The 26,907-nt window shown below is 43.6% G+C and overlaps 1 protein-coding gene across 1 annotated transcript in view; it reads left to right on the forward strand.

Annotated features, from left to right (window-relative positions):
* Positions 1-26,907, forward strand: part of sppl3 (signal peptide peptidase 3) — a 287,681-nt gene that overhangs the window by 115,238 nt on the left and 145,536 nt on the right. Inside the window, exon 2 of the mRNA XM_068055206.1 lies at positions 5,894-5,971. Coding sequence (XP_067911307.1) covers positions 5,894-5,971 — 78 coding nt within the window. The remainder of the gene's footprint in view (positions 1-5,893; positions 5,972-26,907) is intronic.

Raw genomic sequence — 26,907 nt, forward strand, 5'->3', positions numbered from 1 at the left:
GTGAGGCGAGAGGAGGTAAAAGGGCAGGTATTACACCTCCTGCGATTGCATGGGAAGGTGCCCTGGGAAGGGAATGAGGTGTCGGGCGTAATGGAGGAGTGGACCAGGGTGTCGCAGAGGAAACAATCCCTGAGGAATGCTGACGGGAGAGGAAGGGAAGATGTGTTTGCTGGCATTACGCTGGAGGTGGTGGGAATGGTGGAGGATGATCCTTTGGATGTGTAGGCTGGTGGGTGGAAAGTGAGGTCAAGGGGGAACCCTGTCGCAGTTCTAGGAGAGAGGGGAAGGGATGAGGGCAGAAGTGCGGGAAATAGGACAAACATGGTTGAGGGCCCTGTCAACCACAGTGGGGGGAATCCTCGGTTGAGGAAAAAGGAAAACATGTCAGAAGCGCTGTTGTGGAAGGTTGCATCATCAGAACAGATGCACGGCGACAGAGAAACTCATTCCCTTCCCATGGCATCTTCCCATACAATCGCAGGAGGTGTTATACCTGCCTTTTTAATCTCCTCACGCCTCACCATGCATGGCCCTAAACACTCCTTCCAAGCGAAGCAGCGATTTGCTTGTACTTCAATTTATTATACTGTATTTGCTGCTCACAATTCAGTTGTCTCTACATTGGGGAGACCAAATGCAGATTGGGTGACCGCTTTGGGGAATACCTCCGCTCAGTCTGAAAGCGTGACTCTGAGCTTCTAGTTACTTGCAATTTCAACACCACCCACCCACCCCTGCCTCCCCGTACTTTCGTACCCACATTTCTGTCCTTGGCCTGCTGCAGTGTTCCACTGAACATCAACGCAAGCTCGAGGAGCAGCACCTGATCTTTCGATTAGGCCCTCTACAGCCTTGCGGACCGCACATTGAGTTCAACAATTTCAGAGCGTGACTGGCCTTTTTTTTTTACATTTTTCTATTATTTTGTTTTTTAACCATGTGCCTGTTTTTTCATGCAAACATTTGCTGGCAACGCAGCCACTATGTGGCGCAGTACTAGCGCATGCGCAAATGCAGTCTCATCCAATGAAATGTTACTGTCTGCGACGTTTGAGGCAGCTGCCAGTAATAAAGATGGTGCTCCTCAATTTATCATTAAAAAAAAAATTCAACCCAAAAATCCCCTCAGTGGTTGCCATCACCACCTCCATCGCACCCTCAACAGTTCACCACTCTCCTGCCATCACGATTCTCTTTGCCGCTCCCTCCTGTGCCTGTCTTCTCGCCACTCGCTCCCTGCTATCTTCCCGTAGCCACTTACTTAAGGCCTCCCCGCTCCCTCCAGCTGCTCACTCCCTGCTTCCTCCCCCTCAGTCGCTCGTTCCAGGCCACATCGCTTTCCTCCTCTCGGCCACCCATTCGCCTGTCGTCCCTCGCGACCTGCCTTGCTGCTTTGGGCGGTGCAGTGGGGAACGATCGGAAAAGTGGGGAGCAGTGGCAAGGCCTGGAGCGAGTGGCTGAGAAGGGTAGGCGGTGGCTGAAGGGGGAAGCGGCCTGTGGGGGGGCGGGGAGGGGAAGCAGCAAGGGCGGGAGCAAGTAGCTGAGAGGGGGGGATGCGGGCGAGGGCTGGTGGGGTAGGAGCGAGTAGCTGTGGAGCCGGGAGGGAGGGGAAGCGGCAGGGGGCAGGCGAAGTGAGTGGCTGAGGGAAGGCGGCAACGTGGCGGGAAGCGAGTGGCTGAGGAAAGACAATACCGTGGCAGGAGTGAGCGGTCGAGGGGGGGTGGAGGCGGCAATTGAAGCAGGGATGGTGGCAGGGAGTGGGGTACTGTTCGGGTGAATGGAGACAGCTATTGAGGGGTGAGAACGTCATTGCATGGTGAAATGACTTACATGGTCTGGTTTAAACTGAGAATGCAAGGATGTACAATATAACGTGGTTTATGTTTCATCCTGAATTTAGGCGGCTAAAAGATTATTTGAAGTGAAACTCAAGATTTTGACAGGAGATAACCATAGCCTGATGCAAACTTTGTCTAGAAATCTTGCTTCATTCTGGGCTGTTCCTTAGGGACTGAGATATAGTTCATAGTTTAAACAAAATACATCTCCAGAATTCATACTTTAAAATGTTGGCATATTAACACATTTGGCAGAAGTATCAATTTCCAAGTACTTGTATGCTACTTGGAAAAACATCATAGCCTGCAAATGTTTATAATTTTGTTTGGGTATACAAATGGGAATGAACAGTGCAAATTGCACTGAGGATGTACCAACAGCACATGCACTGCAGCAGTTCAAGAAGGCAGCTCACCACCACCTTCTCGAGGGCAATTCCCCAGGACCTGATGGTCTGCATCCTAGGGTCTTAAAAGAAGTGGCTGCTGAGATAGTAGATGCATCGGTTGTAATTTTCCAAAATTCCCTACGTTCTGGAAAGGTCACATCAGTTTGGAAAATAGCAAATATAACTCCTCTATTCAAAAAAGGAGGGAGACAGAAAACAGGAACCTACAGGCCAGTTAGCTTAACATCTGTCATAGGGGAAATGCTAGAATCTATTATTAAGGAGGTATTGGAAGGCACTTAGAAAATCTTTATGCAATCAGGCAGAGTCAGCATGTTTTGTGAAAGGGAAATCGTGTTTGACTAATTGTTAAAGTTCTTTGAGGAAGTAACAAGCAATGTGGATAAAGGAGAACCTATTGATGTGGTATACTTGGATTTCCAAAAGGTGCTACATCAAAGTTTACTGCACAAAATAAGATCTCATGGTGTAGGGTGTAACACATTAGCATGGATAGATGATTGGATTTCTAACAGGAAACAGAGTAGGGATAAATGGATCATTTTCAGGTTGGGAAGCTGTAACTAGGGGAGTGGCACAGGGATCAGTGCTGGGGCCTCAACTGTTCACAACCTATATCAATGACTTGGGTGAAGGGACGGAATGTATGGTTGCTACTTTTGCTGATGACACAAAGATAGGTAGGAGAGTAAATTGTGGTGAGGACATGAGGCTGCAAAGGGATACAGGCAGGTTAAAGTGAGTGGGTACAAATTTGACAGATTGGGTATAATGTGGGAAAATGTGAACTTGTCCACTTTGTCAGGAAGAATAGAAAAGCAGTATAATATTTAAATGGCGAGTAATTGCAGAACTCAGCGGTACAGAGGGATCTGGTGTCCTGGTACATGATTCACCAAAAGTTAGTTTGCAGGTACAGCAATTGATTAGGAAGGCAAATGGAATGTTGGCGTTTATTGCAAGGGGAATAGAGTATAAAAGTAGGGAAGTTTTGCTACAGTTGTACAGGGCATTGGTGAGACCACATCTGCAGAACTGTGTACAATTTTGGTCTCCTTCCTCAAGGAAGGATCAAATTGCATTAGAACCAGTTCAGAGGAGGTTCACTCGACTAATTCCAGGGATGAAGGGGTTATCTTATGAGGAAAGGTTGGGCCTGTATCCATTAGAGTTTAGAAGAATGAGAGGTGATCTTATTGAAACATCTATGATCTTAAGGGGACTTGATAGGGTGGGTGCTGAGAGGATGTTATCCCTTGTGGGAGAGACTAGAACTAGGGGACACAGTTTAAAAATAAGGGGTCTCCCATTTAAGACAGCGATGTGAAGAAATTTTCTCTCAAGCTTGTTCATCTGTGGAATTCCGTTCCCCAGAGAGCAATGGAGGCAGGGTCATTGAATATTTTTAAGGCTGAGTTAGATTCTTGATTGACGAGGGATTCAAAGGGTATGGGGGTAGACAGGAAAGTAGAGTTGAGGCCACAATCTGATCAGCCATGATCTTATCAAATGGCGAAGCAGGATCGAGGGGCCGAATAGCCGCCTCCTCCTAATTCATATGTTTGTATGTACGCATTAGGGATGAGTAATAAATGCTGGCCTTGCCAACCATCTTCAGCTGCTTCATCAATGACCTTCCTTCAATCATAAGGTCAGAAGTGGGGATGTTCGCTGATGATTGCACAATGTTCAGCACCATTCGTGACTCCTCAGATACTGAAGCAGTCAGTGTAGAAATGCAGCAAGACCTGTACAATATCCAGGCTTGGGCTGATAAGTGGCAAGTAACATTCGTGCCACACAAGTGCCAGGCAATTACCATCTCCAACAAAAGAGAATCTAACCATCTCCCCTTGACATTCAACGGCATTGCCATCGCTGAATCCCCCACTATCAACATCCTAGGGGCTACCATTGACCAGAAATTGAACTGGAGTAGCCATATAAATACCGTGGCTACAAGAGCAGGTCAGAGGCTAGGAATCCTGAGGCGAGTAACTCACCTCCTGACTCCCCAAAGCCTGTCCACCATCTACAAGGCACAAGTCAGGAGTGTGATGGAATACTCTGCACTTGCCTGGATGGGTGCAGCTCCAACATCACTCAAGAAGCTCGACACCATCCAGGACAAAGCAGCCCGCTTGATTGGCACCCCATCTACAAACATTCACTCCCTCCACCACCAACGCACAGTGGCAGCAGTGTGTACCATCTACAAGATGCACTGCAGCAATGTACCAAGGCTCCTTAGACAGCACCTTCCAAACCTGCAACCTCGACCAACTAGAAGGACAAGGGCAGCAAATACATGGGAACACCACCATCTGCAAGTTCCCCTCCAAGTCACACACAATCCTGACTTGGAACAAAATCGCTGTTCCTTCACTGTTGCTGAGTCAAAATTTTGGAATTCCCTTCCTAACAGCACTGTGGGTATACCTACCCCAAAAGGACTGCAGCGGTTCAAGAAGGCAGCTCACCACCACCTTCTCGAGGGCAATTAGGGATGGGCAATAAATGCTGGCCTGGCCAACGTCGCCCACATCCCATGAATGAATTTTTTAAAAATGCCCACATCCTGTGACCGAAGAAGAAAAATTGAACGTCTTCGGGTACTTACGTGAAATTGGATTTATTACTGGCGAAATGAACAATTTCTACAAAAGGTACCACTGTGATAGGTTGACATTTAAGGAAGCATAAGTGTAATTTGAGGAAGACGCCATATTTTGAATTTGCAGTTCTGCTCTTGATGCATTATGGCAAAATATTGTAGAATTTCTTCAATACTAGCTTTTCAGATGTAAATAGGAATGCTTCTGTTTTGGGGGAATGTTGATACCTGCATGTACACATCTGTTCTCAGAATGAGTTGATGAAAGCTTGGTGTTTCTCAATTTCTTAAGTAGTATTTTTTATATTTGGAAAGCTGAGGATTGCTTCACAGCTGATGAGGGACTTTTGCAGTGCAGTCACTTGTAATGTAGGGAAACGTGACAGCCAATTTATACACAGCAAGGTCTTGCAAACAGCAATGAAATTACCAGTTAATCTGTTTTAGCTGTGTTGCTTGAGGGCTCAGTATTGCCCAGTACACTGGGCGAACTCCCCTGGTATCTTTTCTATCCATCTGACAGCGCCGATGAATCCAGAGTTTAATTTGTATTTGTAAACCGAGAATATGTGCAGAAGTCTGTTGAGTGGGACTTGAACTCAGTCTTATGACTCGGAGTTGAGAGTGCTACCACTGAGCCAAGGCTGACTCGTGGCAATTATTATTCATGTCTCTGAGTCTGGACAGTGGATATCAGTGAGCTGTTCAGCTGTGGCAACACAACAATGCAGCCTCACTGACCATACACGATCGCACTTCTGACAAAGGTCTTTGAGATTGCTGACCAGTTTTTGCACTTTTAACTCAAGGATCCCTATTGCTGTAATCAGCTAACTCTGCACAAACTAGACAGCAGACCTGGAACCTTCCTGTGGTTCAGCTGGCCAGTGCAAAAACTTGCTAAGCCATCGTGAAGCTTAATTGAATTATCAAACTCAAAATAGTTTGAAAAATCATTTAAAATATGTTTAATGATGCAGTGTCTCTGTTAAATATGGTAATCTAAATTTTGTTTTCACTTCCTCTTGTAGGGCCTATTCCCTTGTGGATTCCAGTCAAGTTTCTACCTTCCTCATCTCCATTCTACTCATTGTCTATGGAAGCTTCAGGTATGTGTACTTTAGCTTTGACAACAGATACTATTTACAACAACTAATATTTATAGAGCGTCTTTAATGTGATGAAATATCCCAATGTGCTTCACAGGAGCATTATAAAGCATATGACACAACCACATTAGGGAAGATGGTGGCGAAGTGGTAATATTACTACTAGTAATTCAGAGGTCCAGGCTACTACCCTGGTGACACTGGTTCAAAACCCACCACGGCAGCTGGAGGAATTTAAATTCAATTAATTAATAAAAATGTGGAATTGAAAGCTAGTCTTAGTAATGGTGCCATGAAACCATCATCGATTGTCGTAAAAATCTATCTGGTTCACTAATGTCCTTTAGGGAAGGAAATCTGCTATCCTCATCTGGTCTGGCCTACTTGTGACTCTGGCCTACATGTGAATGCAGACCCACAGCAATGTGGTTGATTCTTAACTGCCCTCTGAATGGTCTAGCAAGCCACTCAGTTTTCAAGGACTATTAGGAATGGGCAGCAAATGCTGGCCTTGCCAGCGATGCCTGCATCCAAGAAAGATTTTTTTTTTTTTTTTAAAGAGATATTGGGTTAGATGACCAAAAGTTAGCTCAAAGAAGTCAAATATTCCAGAGCTTAGGGCCTAGACAGCTGAAGGTGCGCCCACCAATGGTGGAGCGATTAATATCAAGGATGCTCAAGAGGCCAGAATTGGAGGAGTGCAGTTATCTTGGAGTGTTGTATGGCTGGAGGAGATTACAGAGATAGGGAGGGGCAAGGCCATGGAGGGATTTGAAAACAAGGATGAGAATTTTAAAATCAAGACGTTGCTTGGCTGGGAGCGCAGAGGGGTGATAGGTGAACAGGACTTGGTGCAAGTTAGGACACAGGCAGCAGAGTTGTGAATGTCCTCAAGTTTACAGAAGGTCAAGTGAGATAGACCTGTCAGGACTGCGTTGGAATAGTCAAGTCTGGAGGTAACGACGGCATGAATGAGGGTTTCAGCAGCAGATGAGCTGAGATGGGTGAAATCGGGTCATGTTACAGAGGTGGAAATAGGCAGCCTTGGAGATGGTGTGGATATGTGGTTGGAAGCTCATCTCCGGGTCAGATGTGACACCAAGGTTGCAAACAGACTGGTTTAATCTCTGGCTGTTACCAGGGAGAGGGATGAAGTTGGTAGCTAGGGAATGGAGTTTGGAACAGGGACCGGAAACAATGGCTTCAGTCTTTCTAATATTAAATTGGAGGAACTTTCTGCTCATCCATCTGGATGCCAGATAAGCAGTCTGATAATTTAGCAACAGTGGAGGAGTCAAGAGAGTTGGTGGTGAGATAGAGCTGGGTGTCGTCAGTGTAAGTGGGCAAACTAACACTCTGCTTTCGGATGATGTTGCTTAGGGGCAGCATGTGGATGAGAAATGGGAGGGGACCAAAGATAGGTCCTTGGGGGACACCAGAAGTAACGCTGTGGGAGCAGGAAGAGAATCTATTGCACATGGCGCTCTGGTTATTATTAGATATACAAGGAACCGGGTGAGAACAGTCCCACCCATCTGGTTGATAATGGAAAAGCGTTGGAGGAGGATGGTATGGCAAAGTATGTCAGAGGGAGGCTGCAGACAGGTCCAGAGTACGAGGTGGGAAAGTTAACCTTGTCATATTCATATAGGATATCATTTGTGACTTTTGACGAGCTGTTTCAGTACGGTGGTAGGGGTGGAACCCCTAGGGATTCAAATATGGAGTTCCAGAAAAGATGGGAACGGATTTGGGAGGCAACATGTTCAAGAACTTTGGAGAGGAAAGGGAGGTTGGAGATTGGATGATAGTTTGCAGGGCAGTGGGATGAAGGTTTTTTTTTAATATAGGAATTGTTTGGTGACCGTATGTATTGTGGCAAACACTCAGGAGGTCCCAAGGCATTTATTTTCATGTTGCAGCCTAGGAAGTCTGAGGTCAAAAGCATGATTATATACAGCCACGTTTGGGTGATTTTGAGAAAAAAATATTATTTCTAGAAGTGCACACCCCATTGTACACAAAAGGGATAGATAAATTGGAGTGGTTGAGCCTAAGTCACTCTTGTATTCTTCATCATCATCATCTTCTTTGGCCTCCTTGTCTCTAGAGGCAATGGGTAAGAGCCTAGAGGTGGTCAGTGGTTTGTGAAGCAGTGCCTGGAGTGGCTATAAAGGCTAATTCTAGAGTGACAGACTCTTCCACAGGTGCTGCAGATAAAATAGGTTGTTGGGGCTGTTACACAGTTGGCTCTCCCCTTGCGCTTCTGTCTTTTTTCCTGCCAACTGCTAAGTCTCTTCAGCTTGCCACTCCTTAGCCCCACCTTTATGGCTGTCCGCCAGCTCTGGCTATCACTGGCAACTGACTCCCACGACTTGTGATCAATGTCACAGGACTTCATGTCGCGTTTGCAGACGTCTTTAAAGTGGAGACATGGACGGCTGGTGGGTCTGATACCAGTGACGAGCTCATTGTACAATGTGTCCTTAGGGATCCTGCCATCTTCCATGTGGCTCACATGGCCAGGCCATCTCAAGCGCTGCTGGCTCAGTAGGGTGTATATGTTGGGGATGTTGGCCGCCTCAAGGACTTCTGCGTTGGAGATACAGTCCTGCCACCTGATGCCAAGGATTCTGCTGAGGCAGCGATGATGGAATGAATTGAGACTTCGCTCTTGGCTGACATACGTTGTCCAGGCCTCGCTGCCGTTGAGCAAGGTACTGAGGACACCGGCTTGATACACTCGGACTTTTGTGGTCTGTGTCAGTGCGCCATTTTCCCACACTCTCTTGGCCAGTCTGGACAGAGCAGCGGACCCCTTTCCCATGCGCTTGTTGATTTCTGCATCAAGAGACAGGTTACTGGTGATAGTTGAGCCTAGGAGGTGAACTCTTGAACCACTTCCACAGCGTGGTCACTGATATTGATGGATGGAGCATTTCTGACGTCCTGTCCCATGATAGTTTTCTTGAGGCTGATGGTTAAGCCAAATTCGTTGCAGCAGCCGCATTCCTGTCGATGAGTCTCTGCAGACACTCCTTTGTGTGGGATGTTAATGCAGCATCGTCAACAAAGAGGAGTTCCCTGATGAGGACCTTCCGTACTTTGGTCTTCGCTCTTAGACGGGCAAGGTTGAACAACCTGCCATCTAATCTTGTGTGGAGGAAAATTCCTTCTTAAGACTTGAACGCATGTGAGATCAGCAGTGAGAAGAAGATCCCAAACAGTGTAGGTGCGAGAACACAGCCCTGATTCACTCCACTCAGGTTAGGAAAGGGGTCTGATGAGGAGCCACCATGTTGAATTGTGCCTTTCATATTGTCATGGAATGAGGTGATGATACTTCGTAGCTTTGGCGGACATCCGATCTTTGTTAGTAGTATGAAGAGACCACGTCTGCTGACGAGGTCAAAGGCTTTGGTGAGATCAATGAGAGCAACGTAGAGGGGCATCTGTTGTTCGCAGCATTTCTCCTGTAGCTGGCGAAGGGAGAACAGCATGTCCATGGTGGATCTCTCTGCTCGAATGCCACAATGTGTCTCAGGGTAGACACGCTCAGCCAGCTTCTGAAGCCTGTTTAAAACGACTCGAGCCAAGACTTTCCCCACTATATTGAGCAGGGAGATTCAATGGTAGTTGTTGCAGTCACCGCAGTCACCCTTGTTCTTAGAGGGTGATGATATTGGCATCGCACATGTCCTGTGGTACTGCTCCCTCATCCCAGCACAGGCAAAGCAGTTCATGGAGTGCTGAAAGTATAGCAGACTTGGCACTCTTGATTATTTCAGGGGTAATGCCATCCTTCCCAGGGGCTTTTCCACTGGCTAGAGAATCAATGGCATCACTGAATTCCGATTTTGTTGGCTGTTTGTCCAGCTCATCCATGATTGGCAGAGACTGGGCTGCATTGAGGGCGGTCTCAGTGACAACATTTTCCCTGGAGTACAGTTCTCTGTAGTGCTCCACCCAGCGGTCCATTTGCTTGCGTTGGTCAGTGATTGTGACCCCTGATTTAGACTTGAGGGGGACGATCTTCCTGATGGTTGGCCCACAAGCTTTCTTAATGCCATCATACATTTCTCTTGGGTTTCTGGTGTCGGAGGCCAGCTGAATACGACTGCATGGGTGTTGCCAGTAGTCATTTGCGCAGTGCCTGGCTGTTCTTTGTGCAGTGCTTCTGGCTGCTTTAAATGCTGCTGATGTTAACTCGCTGGGGGCTTTCTTGTAGTTCAACAGTGCAGTGCGCTTAGCGGCTATGACAGGTTCCAGAGGATGAAGCAAAATGTACAGAGAAAGTGGAAGGGAAAATGAGAACATTTGGAATTCCTGTATTGATGTGTTGGAAATGAAGCTTTTTTGTCATTTCATTTTTTTATTTCATCCTCATTTTATGCTTTTCTCACTTCGTTCCCCCTCCCCTTTGTTTGCATGCTGCTAATATGTATTTTTAATTCCATAAAATCTAATGTCTGTCGGCACAAGAGAAATTTTAGGAAAAGGCAATTTGAGCTAATGAGTCTGCCCCTTTTTGGCTGATCTCCATCATACCTTCCTGCCTTTCATTATCATCCTCACCTTGCTATTTGGAATCTTGGCTAATTATCTCTTAAATGCATTTATACTATTCATTGGAGTGGCCTTTCCAGGTTGTGTAAGCTCCATTTCTGTTTGTGACATTGTCACAAGGGACTGTCCATATAAATAGACAACTGGTTTATATACCATATTGATCATTTGGATATTTTTTGATTTAAGTGATGGGGGAAGAAGACGGCACATATTTAAAGTGTGAAATTGCATGGGTAACCATTTAACGATTTTTTAAAAAGAGATACCAAATTGGGCTAACTTCATATGGATGCAGCAAGGAGAGTATGGTTGGTCAAATGGAGTAATTTGGCTGATGCAAAGGCCAACTCTATGACCAGACTGATGGATTATCCTAGCTCTTCAAATTTGACCTTGTAATGAAAATACCTTCTTGAAGTCGGCTTTCTTTAAAGCAGTTGCATTTTACCCGAAGTGATTTAGGATAATTATACGAAGTTCGGCTTGTGGCTAATTTCAACTGATTTGGCATCTTGCTGTTATGACTAAATACTCTTATTTGTAACTAAACACTATGTTGGGTGAAAATGTTGAATGGAAGGAAGACAGATCAGTGGAAATTTTCTGATTTGCATTAATGTTCACAATCAACAAATCTTTGCTGTTTCCTACATTGACAAATTTGGAGTTGAAGTTGACCCTTTAACTGAGGTCATTTCAGAATAGTACAAATGATAAGTGGTTGGTTGTTCCTATACTTGATGCCTGAGGTCGTCAACTTAAATTAAATGTTGTTTCTTAAAAATTAGCTTATTAGCCTTTAGATTAATATCCACCCTGCAGTGGGGGCCCTGAGGAGACGGAGGAATAAGTGGGAATTGTCAAAGATAATGAACACACAAAAAGGAGAGAGGAATAACTGCATGAAAAACTGCTTAATGGTGGAGCATTGGTCAATGGAGCAGCCAACAGTCAGAGGAAACCTAAAGGGGAATTCTTTTTCTGTTGCTATGTTTGGGTTTCTGGTGGTTATTTCGTGCCATTTTAGGTTTTCACTAAAATGTTTAGTTTTAAGTGTTTAGTTTTTTCTGTTGCAATATTTGACAGTAAAAGGAATTAATTACAGGAGTATAGCTATTGGGAACCAGTTGACTTAATGCTGTTGGACCAACTTCAAGCAGTGTGATACCTGTAACACTAAAACCAAAATATTCTCTCTCGCATAACACTAACACTTGTGGTTTCTAATGCTTTTGCTTTATCTGTGAACTTTTACTGGAATAAATGCCAACTTTATTTTGGTCTGGTATTAAAAGGCAGTTCTGAATTTTCTTGTCTGTTGGTAAACGCAGTTAACTTGTGCACAATTAATAAGATGGAAATCCTAGACATGCTGAAAGGGCTAATTTTTTTTCTAAATCTCCAGAGATATATGGTATTAATCCTAGAGTGGTAAGAGACAAGGGAGGAGATTTGAACGTCACTGATGGCAATTTATGAAGGAGTCACTGAACACTGGGGAGACAAAACAGAATCAGGCAACTATAGAGCTAGTAGTTGTAATGAGTTCTTTATGTTGTCTGATGCAACATAAATGAGATGCGTGGAGTCCAGTTCATTGAAGATCTCAACAGGTTATGTACAATTACGGAGCAAACTATTTACAGAGCCTTTCCCTAGGTGTTACAGTTGCAGTGTGATTCCGGCTTCGAGTCATGACTACATTCTGGTACTTGGCTCATTAGCATGCAAAGATCTTAAAGGGACATCACTCTTAAAGGCAATCATACAACATCCCCTTTCTTTCCAAAGATGAGTCTCATATGATGCAAGTAAAAATACATAAAAGATAACATCAAAACTAGTTATATGGGATATAGATTATAAAATTTACAAGTACAGAAGTGTAAGTGTCCATATGTCGTTATGGTGGTTTGACTGCTGTTCCAGATCTGGTAATGTTATAATCTGGGGATACTGTTTGCCCATATACTGTGGCTCATTGTCAGAAATGATTTCTTCAGCAGCACCGAATAAACTGAATATGGTACTTGATGTGTCTGCGGCGACCGCTCCTGAAGTGTCTTTTACCTGTCTGACAATTGGAAATTTGGAGAAATAATCAGTGACTAAGATAAAGTCGTCTCCATTAACTGAAAATAGATCAGTGGCGGTTTTAGACCAAGAGGCTGACAGAGTTTCGTGAGGGTGTAGAGGTTCTTTACATTGTGGCTGGTGGCTCTGGCGTGCCTCGCACACCCTCACTAACCTTTCAATGTCATTGTTGATCCCTGGCCAATAAACAGTGTCTTGTTCGCTCTATGCCCATATGGCCTTGGTGAAGTTGTGCCAGGATGTCCTGTCGGAGAGCTTTGGGCACCATCACTTGTTTTCCCTTGAAGGTGACGCCTCTCGAGAAACTGAGTTTATCTGTATCAGGCTGAAAGCATCTGAGGGTTTCTGGAACCTCTTTTACCATGTCAGGCCAACCTTCTATATTGACTGTCCACAGTGCCTTCAGTTGTGGGTCATTGGCTGTTTCTGATTATAGTTGATCATATTTGTGCTAAGCAAAATGCAATGTCATTTTTGAGCACATCTTCCAGCTCGATGTCCATGCTGTCTACTTGTAGATTCAGTGGAACATCTTCATTTTTGCTCTGGTTTGGCAATCTGTTCAGTGTATCTGAGGTGACCATTTTGGTACCTGGTTTGTAGCAGATGTCTAAGTTTCACTTTCACTAAGAGCCACTGTAGTCAAGGTGGTGCACTTGTTTGTGCCTGATCATCTGCAGTGGTTTGTGGTCAGTTCTCTCTGTGAACTGCTTACCAAACAGGGAGGTGTGGAACCTTGTCATCCCAAACACCAGAGCAAGTGTTTTGCGCTCTATGTTTGAGGAATTGACTTGGTCTGAGGATAAACTTTTTTGGATCCGAATGCATTTGATGTGCCATCCTGCAGGATGCATGCTCCTAGCCCTTTCCGTGAGGCATCGACTTCCAGGATTGTCGTCTTCCTTGGATCATAGTACTGCAGGGTTTCTGCTGACAGTGCTTGTTTGAGAGACTCTGACATATGCTGATGGTTCTCCTGCCATACATATGGTACGTCTTTCTTTAAGAGCTCTCTCAACGATGATGGTTTGTCAGAAAAATTTGGAATGTATGCTGCCAAGAAGTTGAAAAATCCAAGACATCGCTGGAGGGCTTCATTGTGGTGTGGGGTAGGCATATGCATTACATCTTCGATTTTGCCTGGGTCAGGACGGATTCCGCAACCGGAATAGATGGAACCAAAGAAATTGATGCGACTTGCATTCACCTGACACTACTTGCCATTTAAAAACGAGCCCCTCGCGGCGAGATACTGCCATCAGTAAATGATTTTGATTATGTTCTTTTTTGGTTTCGCCCATTACCTGAATATCATTGGCAACGCACATGCAGCCAGACACGTTTTCTATAATTCTGTCCATATGCTGCTGAAACAGATCTTGACTGACCAATAAGCTGAAGAGTAGTCTCTGGAAGCAATATCTTCTATACGGAGTCCTGAAGGTGGTGACTTCTTGAGATTCCGTAGTTAGGGGCGCGCTAGGAGTGGGGGTGGGGGAGGGAGCGCGTGCGCGGGGAGCGAGGGGGCGAGAGAGAGAAAAGTATCCCATTGGCCCTTCTATGCCCGATTCATCGTCTTGTAACAGGACTGCACCGACCCCCAGGTCACTAGCATCAATTGCTACCTTGAAGGGCTTAATCAAATTTGATCAAAATGGCTTTCAGCCTCTCAAAAGATGCCTGGCACTTTCCTGACCACACTACCTTGGCTTTCTTTTTTGTAGCAAATCGCATCAGTGGAGCAGCTATAGTGCTAAAATTTGGTACAAACTTGCGGTAGAAACCATAGATCCCCAAAACGTCATAATTTCTTGTTTAGCTTTAGGAGCAGGGAACTCCATCAACAATGTTTGTACTTTTGCTGTTCTTGGCAACACCCGTCCTTGTCCTATTATATGCCCTAGGTAGGTTACTCGCACTTTTGCAATTTCAGTTTTGGCAAGGTTTACTACGAAATCAGCTGACTATAATTTTCTAAGTCGAGCTTCTAGTTGTTCCAAGTGGTCCTTCCAGGTGTCACTGTATACCAGCACATCATCAAGGTAAACCACACAGTTAGGAACACTGGTTACTACTTGGTTCATTAGTCTCTGAAAAGTTGCTGGGGCAAATTTAGCCCGAATGGCATCGCTCGGCATTGGAAAAGTCTATCTGGTGTGACAAAGGCCAATATTTCTTTAGCTCGGGGTGTTAAAGGAACTTGCCAGTATCCCTTTAACAAATCTATTTTGGTAAGAAATGTGGCACTGCCAACTCTGTCAATAGTCTTCCAAGTGAGGAATTGGGTAGGAGTCTGCCTTTGTTACTGCATTAACCTTTCAGCAGTCTATGCATATTGATATGACACAGCCGATCCTTTTCCAGCAATCTGGGTGTCAATCAAATCATTTACTTTACCAATCCTTTTGACCACTGTATTTGGTCCACTTAGCTGTGATTTCAGCGGTTCATCCTGTTAAGGCAGTAATGCTAACACCTCATACCCTGGTTGAAATGTTGGAGTCTTGGCATGCTTGTCAGCCCATTTTTTCATAGTTGTTTGGGAAGCTTTCAGGTGTTCCTGAACCACTTTGCAGGCTCTCGTGAACCGTTCCCAGAACACGGATACATAATCGAACATGGAAGATTCGCCCTCCATTTTATTCTTTGATTAGTTTTAGAGGACCTCTTATTTCATGTCCATAAACTACTTCAAAAGGACTAAAACTGGTCGACTCATCAGGTAAATCCCCAGTGGCAAACAAAAGAAATTCCAGCCCTTTATCCCTACCATGGGAATATTTATGACAGTATGCCCTGATCATTGTTTTGAGGGTCTGATGGTACCATTCTAAAGCCCCTTGTGTCTGTGGGTGGTATGTTGAGGACTTTCACTATGTTATACCCAGATTACTCATAACTTTCTGGAAAATTTTAGACACAAACTTGGAAACTTGATCTGACAGAATCTCAATATATCTAGTGAAGGGTTAAGTTTTCTACCACTACCTTAGCAGGAACTGTTCTTAAGGGAATGGCCTTTGGGAACCGAGTAGCCATATCCATGATCATATGGATTAGTGTCCCGCTTTTGTTTTTGCTAAACGTCCCACACAGTCTACCAAAACCCTACTAAATGGTTCCCCGAAAACTGGTATGGGAATTCGGTTTTATGGCAGGTTGCAGTTTTCCCACAATTTGGCACATATGGCACGTTTTACAAAACTGCACCACATTCTTGGAAAGACAGGCCAGTAAAAATGTCAAATTATACGTGATGGGGTCTTCCGGATCCCCACATGTCCCGCTATTGGAATTTCATGGGCTATCCTTAATATTTCCTGGCAATACTTGGACGGGGGGGTACCACTATCTGGTGAACAACCATCCACTCTTCGTTCGCAGGTCTTTGAGGAGGTCTCCACTTCCTCTTCAGTATCCCATTTTTTATATAGCAGTTTTCTAGAGCTCTCTTTGCTCGATTGTTCGGCTTTAAGGCTCAGCAAGCTGACCCAGAGTTAACTCATCAGAGAAGACTTATTGAACATTTCCTTCGGATTATCCAATCCCCAAAGGAAGCTTCAGATATTCGGCTATTTGTCTGTGGTGCCAATTTGACCTCCGACAATGGATCTTGTTTAGCCATTGCACGGGTCACTACATATGTGAGAAAAATTCCTGGAACCTTTTCCTGCAACCATTCTGTCTCTCTGACTTCACTTAGTCTTTCCATGACTACTGGAGAAGCTACTACCTTTGCTGCGGCCAAATCATTCCCCAGGAGTTGGTCAACTCTGTCTACTGGCAAGCTATGGATAACTCCTACGGTTACCTTTCCAGACATTAGGTCACACTCTAGGTGCACCTGATACAAAGGTAAGGGTATATACTCCCCGATGATAGCATTCACTAAAACCTTGACATTCAATGTGCTCTCTGGTGGAAAAGTTATGCCTTTCCCCAGCAAAAGGGTTTGGGTGGCACCCGCATCACTTGGGGGATAAGGAGTTACTTTTCCTTTTGACAAGAATTCCCCCTCACTCTGCGGTATCTTGTTCACACCCCCGCACTCACAGCAGTTTTTGTATTTGGCCTTACAGCTGCAGTCAGAGCTACAGCTTGCTCTATCGTACTCTCAGTCAGGGCCCTTTTTTCTGCATTGGCCTTGTGTACCTCAATAAGTCCCATGGGTTTACCCTGCACAAAGTTCTGCACAAAGGTGTCCCACCTTGTGGCATTGGGAACACTTAGGCTTTCGGACCTCACTTACATCCTCAGCATCTTCCGTTCTGCCTGCGGAGGAGATCCCAGGGCGTTCCCAGCTATCACTTCTTGTCATGGTCACTTGCCTTTCTTTCACCACCCACCTTCTATGGTTTGTTGGGGTGATGGACAAAGGATTTGGGCTTGTATACAAGCTCGTAATCATTGATCTCAGCTGCCTGTCTGGCTCTTGAAACCTGCGTTCTTACTAACGGAGGGAGTGAATTTTAAAATTCTTCCAGGAGAATTAATTCCCTAAGGGTCTCATACATGGCCTCTACCTTTAGTGCCCACTTCCAAAGATCAAAGTTAATTTGTTTTGCCCTCTCAAAATCTGTATAGGTCTGCCCCGGCTGTTTCCAGAGGTTCTGAAATTTCTGCCTGTAAGCTTCGAGGACTAACTCGTAAGCAGTCAGAATAGCCTTTTTTGCCATCTCGTAATCTGCATAAGCCTCCTCAAAGCATGGCATACAGTTCATGAGTTCTGCCAATCAACTTGCTTTGCATGAACAGTGTCCATTTTTCTTTCGCACACCTCATCTATTTAGCTTGCTTTTTAAAAGAAATGAAAAATGCCTCTACGTCCCTTTCCTCAAACTTCAGGAGGGATTGCACAAATTTAAACAGCTCTCCACTGGGTCCAGGGCTGGAGTCAGGTTTTCCCTCACCAGAATTTTCACTGGAGTCAAGGCCAGCCTTTTGTTTTAGTTCCAGCTTTTTTAATTTGAATTCCCTTTCTCACTCCCTTTCTCCTGCCCCTCTCATTTTTCCTTTTCTCTTTCCCATTCTAGTTCCAACTTCCGAAATTCTCTTTTTCCTTTTCCTGTCTTTCTTCCTTTTTTCCTTTGATTTTTCGCTCCCTATCTCTGTCCTGAAACTCTAGCTCTAACCTCTTCATGTCTAACTGAATCTGTGCCAGTTTTACCATGTATTTTTCTGATTCCACTCGTCCTTCTGGCTCTTTCACTTCAATTTTCAGCTGTCTGGCCACTAGTCCCTGAATTTCAGGTCTCCTCATTTTTGATCTAATATGTAACTTCAAGTGCCTGGCATACTTAACAGTTTGCCAATGGACAATACCTTTAAAGAATCATAATCTATGCTTTAACAGCTTCTCATCCATTTTATACAGCTATCAAAACTTTAAAACATCATGCAGGACCAGACCACAGAATTAATAAACCTTTAGATTTGTGACACAGACAGGGCCAACACAGACAGACAAGGAAATTACAGGACCCTAATATAATACACAAAGAGAAACTTATGCACACACAAGTTGTCTTCCTTTTTTTATCTTTTCCAACAACATTTTAATTTACTGTGGTGCTTCCGACTTAATTCCTCCTAACCCTGTTGACGCATCTTTGCCAGATGTCCAGGCTTCCCACAATTAAAATAATTTTCGGCCGTTCCTGTAGTGACAGCCGCTACAGCTACCCCAGCAACGGGCTCACCTGTTGTCTTTTTCTGCTTCGTGTCGACCTCACTAGCCCATTGCGTAATGGCACCAAAGTTATCCCCAACCGATATTCCCAAATCTAAGACTTTATGGCGTGCCGGCCCTGGTCGTTCCTTCAACATTTTTAGGAACACAGAATCGTTACGGGTGAGGTTCTGGACCCCCTAATAGTCCTCACATGCCTCAAACCTTTACTCCGCATAATCTGTGGGTGACTCATTGGTTTTCTGGGTAACGGCGATTGTGGCTGCCCAATTACTTTGATCGTTTCCCAGAGCATCTTGTATCCTAAATTCAAAGATTTGATACTTGGCCTCATTTGTCTGACCCCTTCCTTCTGTCCACTGCCTGCTCTTAACTTCATCTGGCATCTATTCCCAATTAATTCTTGGGCATTTGGCTCGTACAAACACGTGGATGTCCTTGGAATGCATAGCATGTATATCGATAATTTCTTCTAATCTCTTCCAAAACTCTGCATTGCCTAATTAAGTTTTAGGGTCGGGAGATCTTTTAGGATCATCTGTTTCTCTCCCGGAGTGAACAGTCTATGTACCCTGGTGGTAATATGTCGAAGCCTGGTGTGTTGGGTCTTGGTCAGCGCCATTGCCCCCCTGGTCTCCCAGTTGCCCAGGCAGCTGGGGGTAAATAGACATCACGGGGGTTGTAGCCTCCGGTGGTTCATATTCAGAAGGCTGTTCATTGGTCTGGTATTCATCATCACGTCGCCCATACTCAGACGCTTCATGCTGTAGCTCCCCCCAGTCTACATCATTTCTTTCCCAATTTTCTTGGGTAAAAGACAGACATGTGCCACACTTGCGACCCGTTTCTCCAAACTTTTAACCTGAGATTGCAACGTGTTCCTCTGGGCTTCTATCCATCTGATTCCTGCCTGACCTGTCTAACAAGTCTCGACGCAACAGGCACACAATATTACTATTGCCTTCTCCTCTCTATCCTTCAACTGCTTCTCCCAGCATACCTTTTGTTGTTCCGGAGCCCACTCGGGATTCCAACCTTGTTTTTTCCTCCTTGTTACTGTTTTCTTATGTTTTCCAATTAGGTATTCCATGAGTGACCCCTTGTGTCCCCACTTGCTGTTCCTTTCCGTCATGACTAGATTCTCTCGGTCAAGTCCGTCTGACTGTTAGATTTTGGACGTCGTCCTTCTCCCCGCTGTAGGCCCAGCGGTCCTTACACGTTTACCCGAGGAACGGCACCCGCCTCAGTTTACCTCAGGAACGCCAAGGAATGACACCTGCCTCTGTTTACCCCAGGATCTCCAGTGTGCGCCGCACCAACATTGATATTCCAGATCTGGCATCCTTATCCGATCTGTCAGGGTTGGCCCATTGCTCCAGCAGTCCTGTCTAAAGGGTGGTATATAAATGCACTCACCCGTCCACTGTTAGTCGCGAGTGCCTCCCTTATTCCGATCCCGGAGATCCTGCCGGCTATGCCAAGCTGTTGTCGGACAAAAGTCACAAGGAGTCTGGAGTAAAGTCAGAAAGCCTTTATTACAAGCATCGTGCAGTGAGGACCCTTCAACAAGCAGAAGTCTTGAAATTTTTCAGTTACATCAGATTAATTTATTGCAGCAGTTTCAGTAGGCAGTGCCCCCTGGTTTGATCACATTTGTCTTTTCCTATAATCGCATTTATGTCCCTTGTATAATCACAATTGTCCCGTACACACAGATAACACATTCAGAGAGAAAAACAATTTTAACACTGAGCTCCGGTAACCCTTTACTTCCCACATTACTCTCTTTGTTAACCTGTCGGGTACACTGCTTATGAATTTACTTGAATCTTTTTATTCCCTTTGCTTGTTCATCTGTTGTCACCACACTCCCACATGATCATGGTTTTTCAACTGATTTGTTTTAAATATTGCTTCTGTCTATGCTGCATTGTTAAATCGTCCTTGGGACATAGATTTCCTTGTAAACAATCCTGTCTTCAAACCTACCTCGTCTTCTACAAGCTTGTGCTGTTTGTTAGGCTTTAGACAATGGAGTTCTTCCAGCATTGCACTATTTTCCCAATTAGATTCTTTAAATACCAATTAGGGTCGCTACTGATAGAGGCAACAAAAACAACTTGCATTTATATAGCTCCTTCAATGCAGTTAAAAAGTCCCAAGGTGTTTCCAAATAAAATTGGGCACCAAGCTTCATAAGGGGATATTCAGGCAAAAGAGGTACATTTTTAAGGAGCATTTTAAAGGAGGAAAGAGAGGTGGAGAGGTTTAGGGAGGGAATTCCAGTGTGCTGCTGCTGATCAATTTTTGGTACCTGTTAACAGTGATGTTGATTCATGGGTAAGTATGATGTTGCCTTCCTGGAATACTGCCAGTTCACTGGACTGGAATTCCTTATTGCTTGTGGGGTTTAGTTACTAAAAGAATCGTGTCTTTAGGAACTGCTACCAAGAGATAAACATCACTATGGCTTAATGGAATCTAAGTTGTAATGAAAGAGGTTTGCACTGATCGAGAAGGTGATCTTATTTTGAGTCCCTTTTAGGTAAATGAAGTCTAAGTAATGGGAGATCACCGCTCTTTCCAAGGCTGTTTTAAAGTTGGTTTTATGTCGTTCTTATCTTGTCTCATTTCTAAATCACAGATTTTAAGACTGACTGTAAAGCTGCCAGGAATTGCTAGGACTGGCAGAGCAGAATATGTCCTAACTTGCCAGAAACAGTTCTTCCAGGCCACTGGATTTAGTGCAGTCAGATGTAAAGTGCAAGGCAAACCTTGGCAATAAGTGGCAGGCATGCATCACATTGACGCCAATATAAGATCCTGTAAGTGGGTGCAGTAGTTTATCATGTACTGTTAAATAATGTTGAAAATGTGTTAAGTGTAACCCTCCCTAATCATCCATCTATAGGTAGAAATGAAATTAAATGGAAAAATTGCAGCCAGTTGTTTTATTAATTATTTTGTAAAAGTGCAGAGTTCTTTGTCTTCCTCAGTCTTCCTATTATCTTTAAAATTAAAAACAAAGTTTGGCTTTTGCCAATCTGTTTTTTGAATCATCTCATCATTGCTTTTATTCTTCTTGGCCTTGTGTTCTGTACTGAGAGTTTTAGCTCTTCACATATGCAATTGTCAAACTACTACTCAACTATTTGAAAGTATGGAATAATTGCAATCGTTTTGTATCGAAGTTTAACGCATGAATTTATACCTGCAGTCGCAAAGCTTTGTTGTTTCCTGGAATACATTTATGCAGAAATTATGTCAAAATTTATGCCAGTTTCTGTGGTAATCTTGCTGAGGGAAATTTACGACAAACCTTCCAAGGAAATTCAGGGTCGTTGTTTCTACTTGCAGATTACTCAGGCTTTAATCACCTATCTAAAATTTACTTCACTGAAGTGCAGCAATTAATGTCATTTTACAGTGTCATGGTGACATTACGCATTGAGAACAAAGGTAAACCTTGGATAATATATAATACACCTTAGTTCATTATGTCGACTAAGCTAAATTTAGTTACCGATAGTATTGCAATCTGTTAAACAAGTGGTTAAGCCCAGTTAGAGAACACAATATATTTTTTTGATCAGATTTGAATTTTCCCCTTTGTTATGAGAGCCATACAAATTATTTTCTCCCTTTATATCTACATCTACTATCTGTAGAAGAGGTGAAAAGTGGGTAACCTATCTTTGGCTTCTGCAATCAACATTGCTCAAATCTATCCATTAGCTGTTACTTGTTTCCTTTTAAGAATATGAGCTATATACATGTCAGCCTGGAGGCTGGATACCTTTCCCCCTGGAAATTATTCTTCTGTTCCAGTCTGCTCTGACCCCTAGGGTTCTTGAAGGGATTCAAGCAGAAAAGGTGATAATTCTGATAACAGCACCGTGGGTGTCCCTGCACAACATGGACTGCAGCAACTTAAGGCAGCTCACCACCACCTTCTTGGGAAATTAGGAATGGGCAATAACTGCAGGTTTTGCCAACGACTCCCACATCCATCGAATAAGTATTTTTAAAAAACTGTCCTGCCCTTGGATGGTGGTTTATTTTTGTTTTTGTTCTTGATCTCTCAGAAGGGATCTCCTTTTATAACAGTCTGGTCATATTTATTTATTTATTTAGAGATACAGCACTGAAACAGGCCCTTCGGCCCACCGAGTCTGTGCCGACCATCAACCACCCATTTTATACTAATCCTACATTAATCCCATATTCCCTACCACATCCCCACAATTCTCCTACCACCGACCTACACTAGGGGCAATTTACAATAGCCAATTTACCTGTCAACGTGCAAGTCTTTGGCTGTGGGAGGAAACCGGAGCACCCGGCGGAAACCCACATGGTCACAGGGAGAACTTGCAAACTCCACACAGGCAGTACCTAGAATCGAGCCTGGGTCGCTGCAGCTGTGAGGCTGCGGTGCTCGCCACTGTGCCGCCCGTATCTTTCATTTTTGGTTTAACTTGCACTTGACAGTATAGTTGTTCAGAGGATAAGATCTACTTTGCTTCCTTGATTTGCACTTGGAAGGTACTTCATAAGTAGTGCACAGCATTGACCAGAGAAAGTTGTTTCATTATTCCTCCAAACATACCAACTCCTTGGAATTACAATGTTTCTTGGTTGTGGAATAATTTCAATACCTATGATTAAAGTAAGCTATTTAGGAGTTCACACATGGCAAGATTCTCTCTGGTTTTCTTGCAGACTTTTTCCAGCTCTATGAAAGGGATTTGAAAATTGCATGATATTCCTACTTCCTCCATAGAACTTCAAACGTGTTTTTTAACTGAAATGCCCTGTCTGTGTATCTGTGTTCTTGTGAGCTAAGATTTTTATTCAAATGCAAATTGTTTACATCTCAGATTAGCAAGCTTTAGGCACAGGCTGTTGATAAGCCCTGTTTAATTTGGTACAGTATTAGGGTGGTTCTCTGATGCCGTTAAAGTTGGCAGCAGCAGGTACTTGTCAACTGAGTTGGTTATTTTCATTGCAAAGATGCTCACAAGTACTCTGTGGCCCTTTTGAGATTTCTGTCCAATTTTAATAGCCTTTGGGTAGAGTCTTCTCCAAGCAAACATCAGCTGAATGGGCTATAGATTGTATTATCTAGTGCCAGTAATTTACTGATGGGAAAGGGGTACTCCCATGGATATACTTCTCTTGTTCGTGAGTAAATTTAAGGCAGATTTTGGGTGAGAGCACTGTATCTGGAAAATTATCACGCCCAAGGTATTTGCTATTTGTTGTGTTTGGCTTCATTACACGGCACTCACCACTGAGTCAGAAAGTTGTGGGTTCAAACCCTACTCTAGGACTTGAGCACATTGTCTAGGCTGACAATTCAGTTCAGCAGTGAATTATTGGAGATGCTGTCTTTCTTTAAGCTGTTAAACTGAGTTCCAGTGTACCTGTTGAATGTGAAGATAAAAGATACTGTGGCACTATTCTCATTGTGTCCTGGCCAACATTCCTTTGTCAACTAACATCACTAAAAACAGTTCAGCTGATGTTTTATCTAATTTGCTGTTTGTATTATATAGGCAACTAGTGGGAAAGATAGAGAGGAGCAAATTTGCAGGGAAATTAGAGAGGTGCATGAACTATAGAGTAGTGATAATGGGAGACTTTAATTATCCTAATATGGACTGGGATAATAGTACAGGGCAGAGGGGGAGAAGAGTTTCTGAAGTGTATTTCGGAGAATTTTCTTGATCAGTACATTTCCGGCCCAATGAGGATGGAGGCATTGCTGGATCTGGTTCTGGGGATTGAAGTGGATCAAGTATTAATAGGGGAGATCATTTAGGGAGCAGGTTTAGATTAGCAATGGAAAAGGGCAAGGAGCAATCGAGAGTAAAAAAAAAAATACTTATTTGGAGGAGGGCCCATTTCAGTGGGTTGAGAACGGACCTGTTCCAGATAAATTGGAAACAGATTGGCAGGCATAACTGTAATGCAACAATTGGCTGTCTTTAAAGAAGAAATGGTTCGGGCACATTCGAGGTATATTCCCACGAGGGGGAAAGTTAGGGCAAACAAAGCCAGAGCTCCCTGGATGTTGAAAGAAATAGAGTATGATGAAGCAGACAAAGGGTGCGTATGATAGATGTCAGGTTGATAATACAAGTGAGAGCCAGGTTGAATATAAAAAGTTCAGAGGAGAATTGAAAAAGGGAATGAGGGGCAGAGAGAGAGTATGAGAAGAGAATGGCAGCTAGCATAAACGGGAATTCAAAAGTCTTCTATAGGCATGTAAATAGTAAAAAGGTAGTATGAGAAGAGTTGGGGCCAAATAAGGACCAAAAAGGGGATCTAAATATGGAGGCAGAGGGCATGGCTGAGGTGCTAAATGAGTACTTTGCATCTGTCTTTTCCAAGGAAGATACTGCTTCCGGAGTCATAGTGAATGAGGAGGTAGTTGAGATACCAGATGGGCTAAAAATTGATAAAGAAGGAGGTATTAGAAAGACTGGCTGTACTTAGTTTATGAGTTGCATCCGAGGATGTTGGAAATTGTGAAGGTACTGGCATGATCTTCCAATCCTCCTTCGATATGTAGGTGGTACCAGAGGATTGGAGAATTTCAAATGTTAGTGGTGAGAAAACTTTTAGAAAAGATAATCCAGGACAAAACTAACAATCATTTGGACTAGTGTAGATTAATTAAGGAAAGCCAGCACGGATTTGTTAAAGGCAAATCGTGTTTAGTTAACTTGATGAGGCAACAGAGATGGTTGACAAAGGTAATGCAGTTGATGAGGTGTAGATGGACTTCCAAAAGACATCTGATAAAGCGCCATATAATAGGTGTGCCAACAAAGTTGAAACTGATGGAATAAAAAGGACTGTGGCAGCATGGATATGAAGTTGGTTGAGTGACAGGAAACAGTTGTATTTTGGACTGGAGGATGGTATACAATGGAGTTCCTCAGGGAATGGTTCTCGGACCACTGATTTTCTTGATGTATATTAATGACTTAGACTTGGGTATACAGGACACAATTTCAAAATTTGCAAATGACCAAAATCTTGGAAGTATTGTGAACTGAGGAGGAAGATAGTAATAGATTTCAATAGGGCATAGACAGGCTGGTGGAATAGCCCGAAATGTGGATGCAATGTAATGCAGAGAAGTGTGAAGTGATAGATTTTGCTATGAAGAACGAGGAGAGGTAATATAAACAAAAGGGCGCAATTCTAAAATGGGTGCAGGAACAGAGACACCTGCGGGTAAATGTGCATAAATCATTGAAGGTGCGAGGACAGGTTGAGAAAGTGGTTAAAAAGGCATATGGGATCCTGAGTTTTCTAAATAGAGATATAGAGTACAAAAACAAGGAAGTTATGATAAACCATTATAAGACATAAGCCACAAGTGGAATATTGTGTCCAGTTTTGGGCACCGCACTTTAGGGACGATGTGAAGGTTTTAGAGAGGGTGCAGGAAAGATTTGCAAGAATGATTTCAGGGTTGAGGAACTTCAGCTATGTGGATAGACTGGAGAAGCTGGGGTTGCTCTCAGCAGAGAAGGTTGAGAGGAGATTTGACAAAGGTGTTCAAAATCATGAGGGATCTAGACAGCGTAGATGAAGGGAAATTGTTCCCATTGGTGGAAGGGTTGAGAATCAGTGGACACCGACTTAAGGTGACCAGCAAAATAATCCAAGGCAACATGAAGAAAAACATTTTATGCAGCAAGTGGTTACAATCTGAAATCTACTGTCTGAGAGTGTGGTGAAGGCAGATTCAATTGTGACTTTCAAAAGGGAATTGGATAAGCACCTGAAGAGAAGTTTGCAGGGGAAAGGGTGGGGGAGCTGGAGTTCGAGTTGATATTACAGAGCTGGCATGGACTTGATGGGCCAAATGGCGGCCTCCTGTGCTGTAACCATTCTCTGTGGGATTTTGCAATGTGCAAAATTGACTGCTGCACTTCTCTATAAGTGACTGCACTTCAAAAAGTAATTCATTGGCTGTGAAATTCTGAGGACATGATAGGTTATTTAACAATAAAAATTTCATTCTCTCCCTCGTTTACTTGTGTCTTTTGTGCTCGATTTTTTTTTTTTTGCCTTTCGTGTTTTGCCTGCTCTCTGCCTTTCATGCTTTCTGTTTTTTGAACTTGCTAAAGATAGGCTCTTTAACAAGCAGTACGCTTCTCTCGATCACTTGCTTTTTTTCATGAGCTCTCACACTGTTACTCTTTCTCTGTTTTCTTTGTTTTTCTTTTCTTGTCCACTCGCTTCTCTCGCTCTCCCCATCCCTGTCTTTTATTCACTGTCCATTTCTCATAGAGTTATTTAGGCTGAGTTAATTGAAACAAGAAACTTAAGAATTTTTCCTCAGAAGAGTGAGTGGTGGGTAGATTGCCTGATGGAAAACAAACAGTTCGTACATAAAATGAATGGGAAGCTGAGACTACATAGGCCAGATTTTGCTGTAGTAGAATATCTAACCCCTTCTGCCATTAACTAGAAATGCTCCTTCACCCTTCAACTCAAAATATTTTGTGCATTAAGTTGCCAGAAGTACCAGCTGATGAAGGGGCAACAATGAAACATGGCA

Source organism: Heterodontus francisci, chromosome 23, assembly GCF_036365525.1.
Source record: "Heterodontus francisci isolate sHetFra1 chromosome 23, sHetFra1.hap1, whole genome shotgun sequence".
Taxonomy (NCBI): domain Eukaryota; kingdom Metazoa; phylum Chordata; class Chondrichthyes; order Heterodontiformes; family Heterodontidae; genus Heterodontus; species Heterodontus francisci.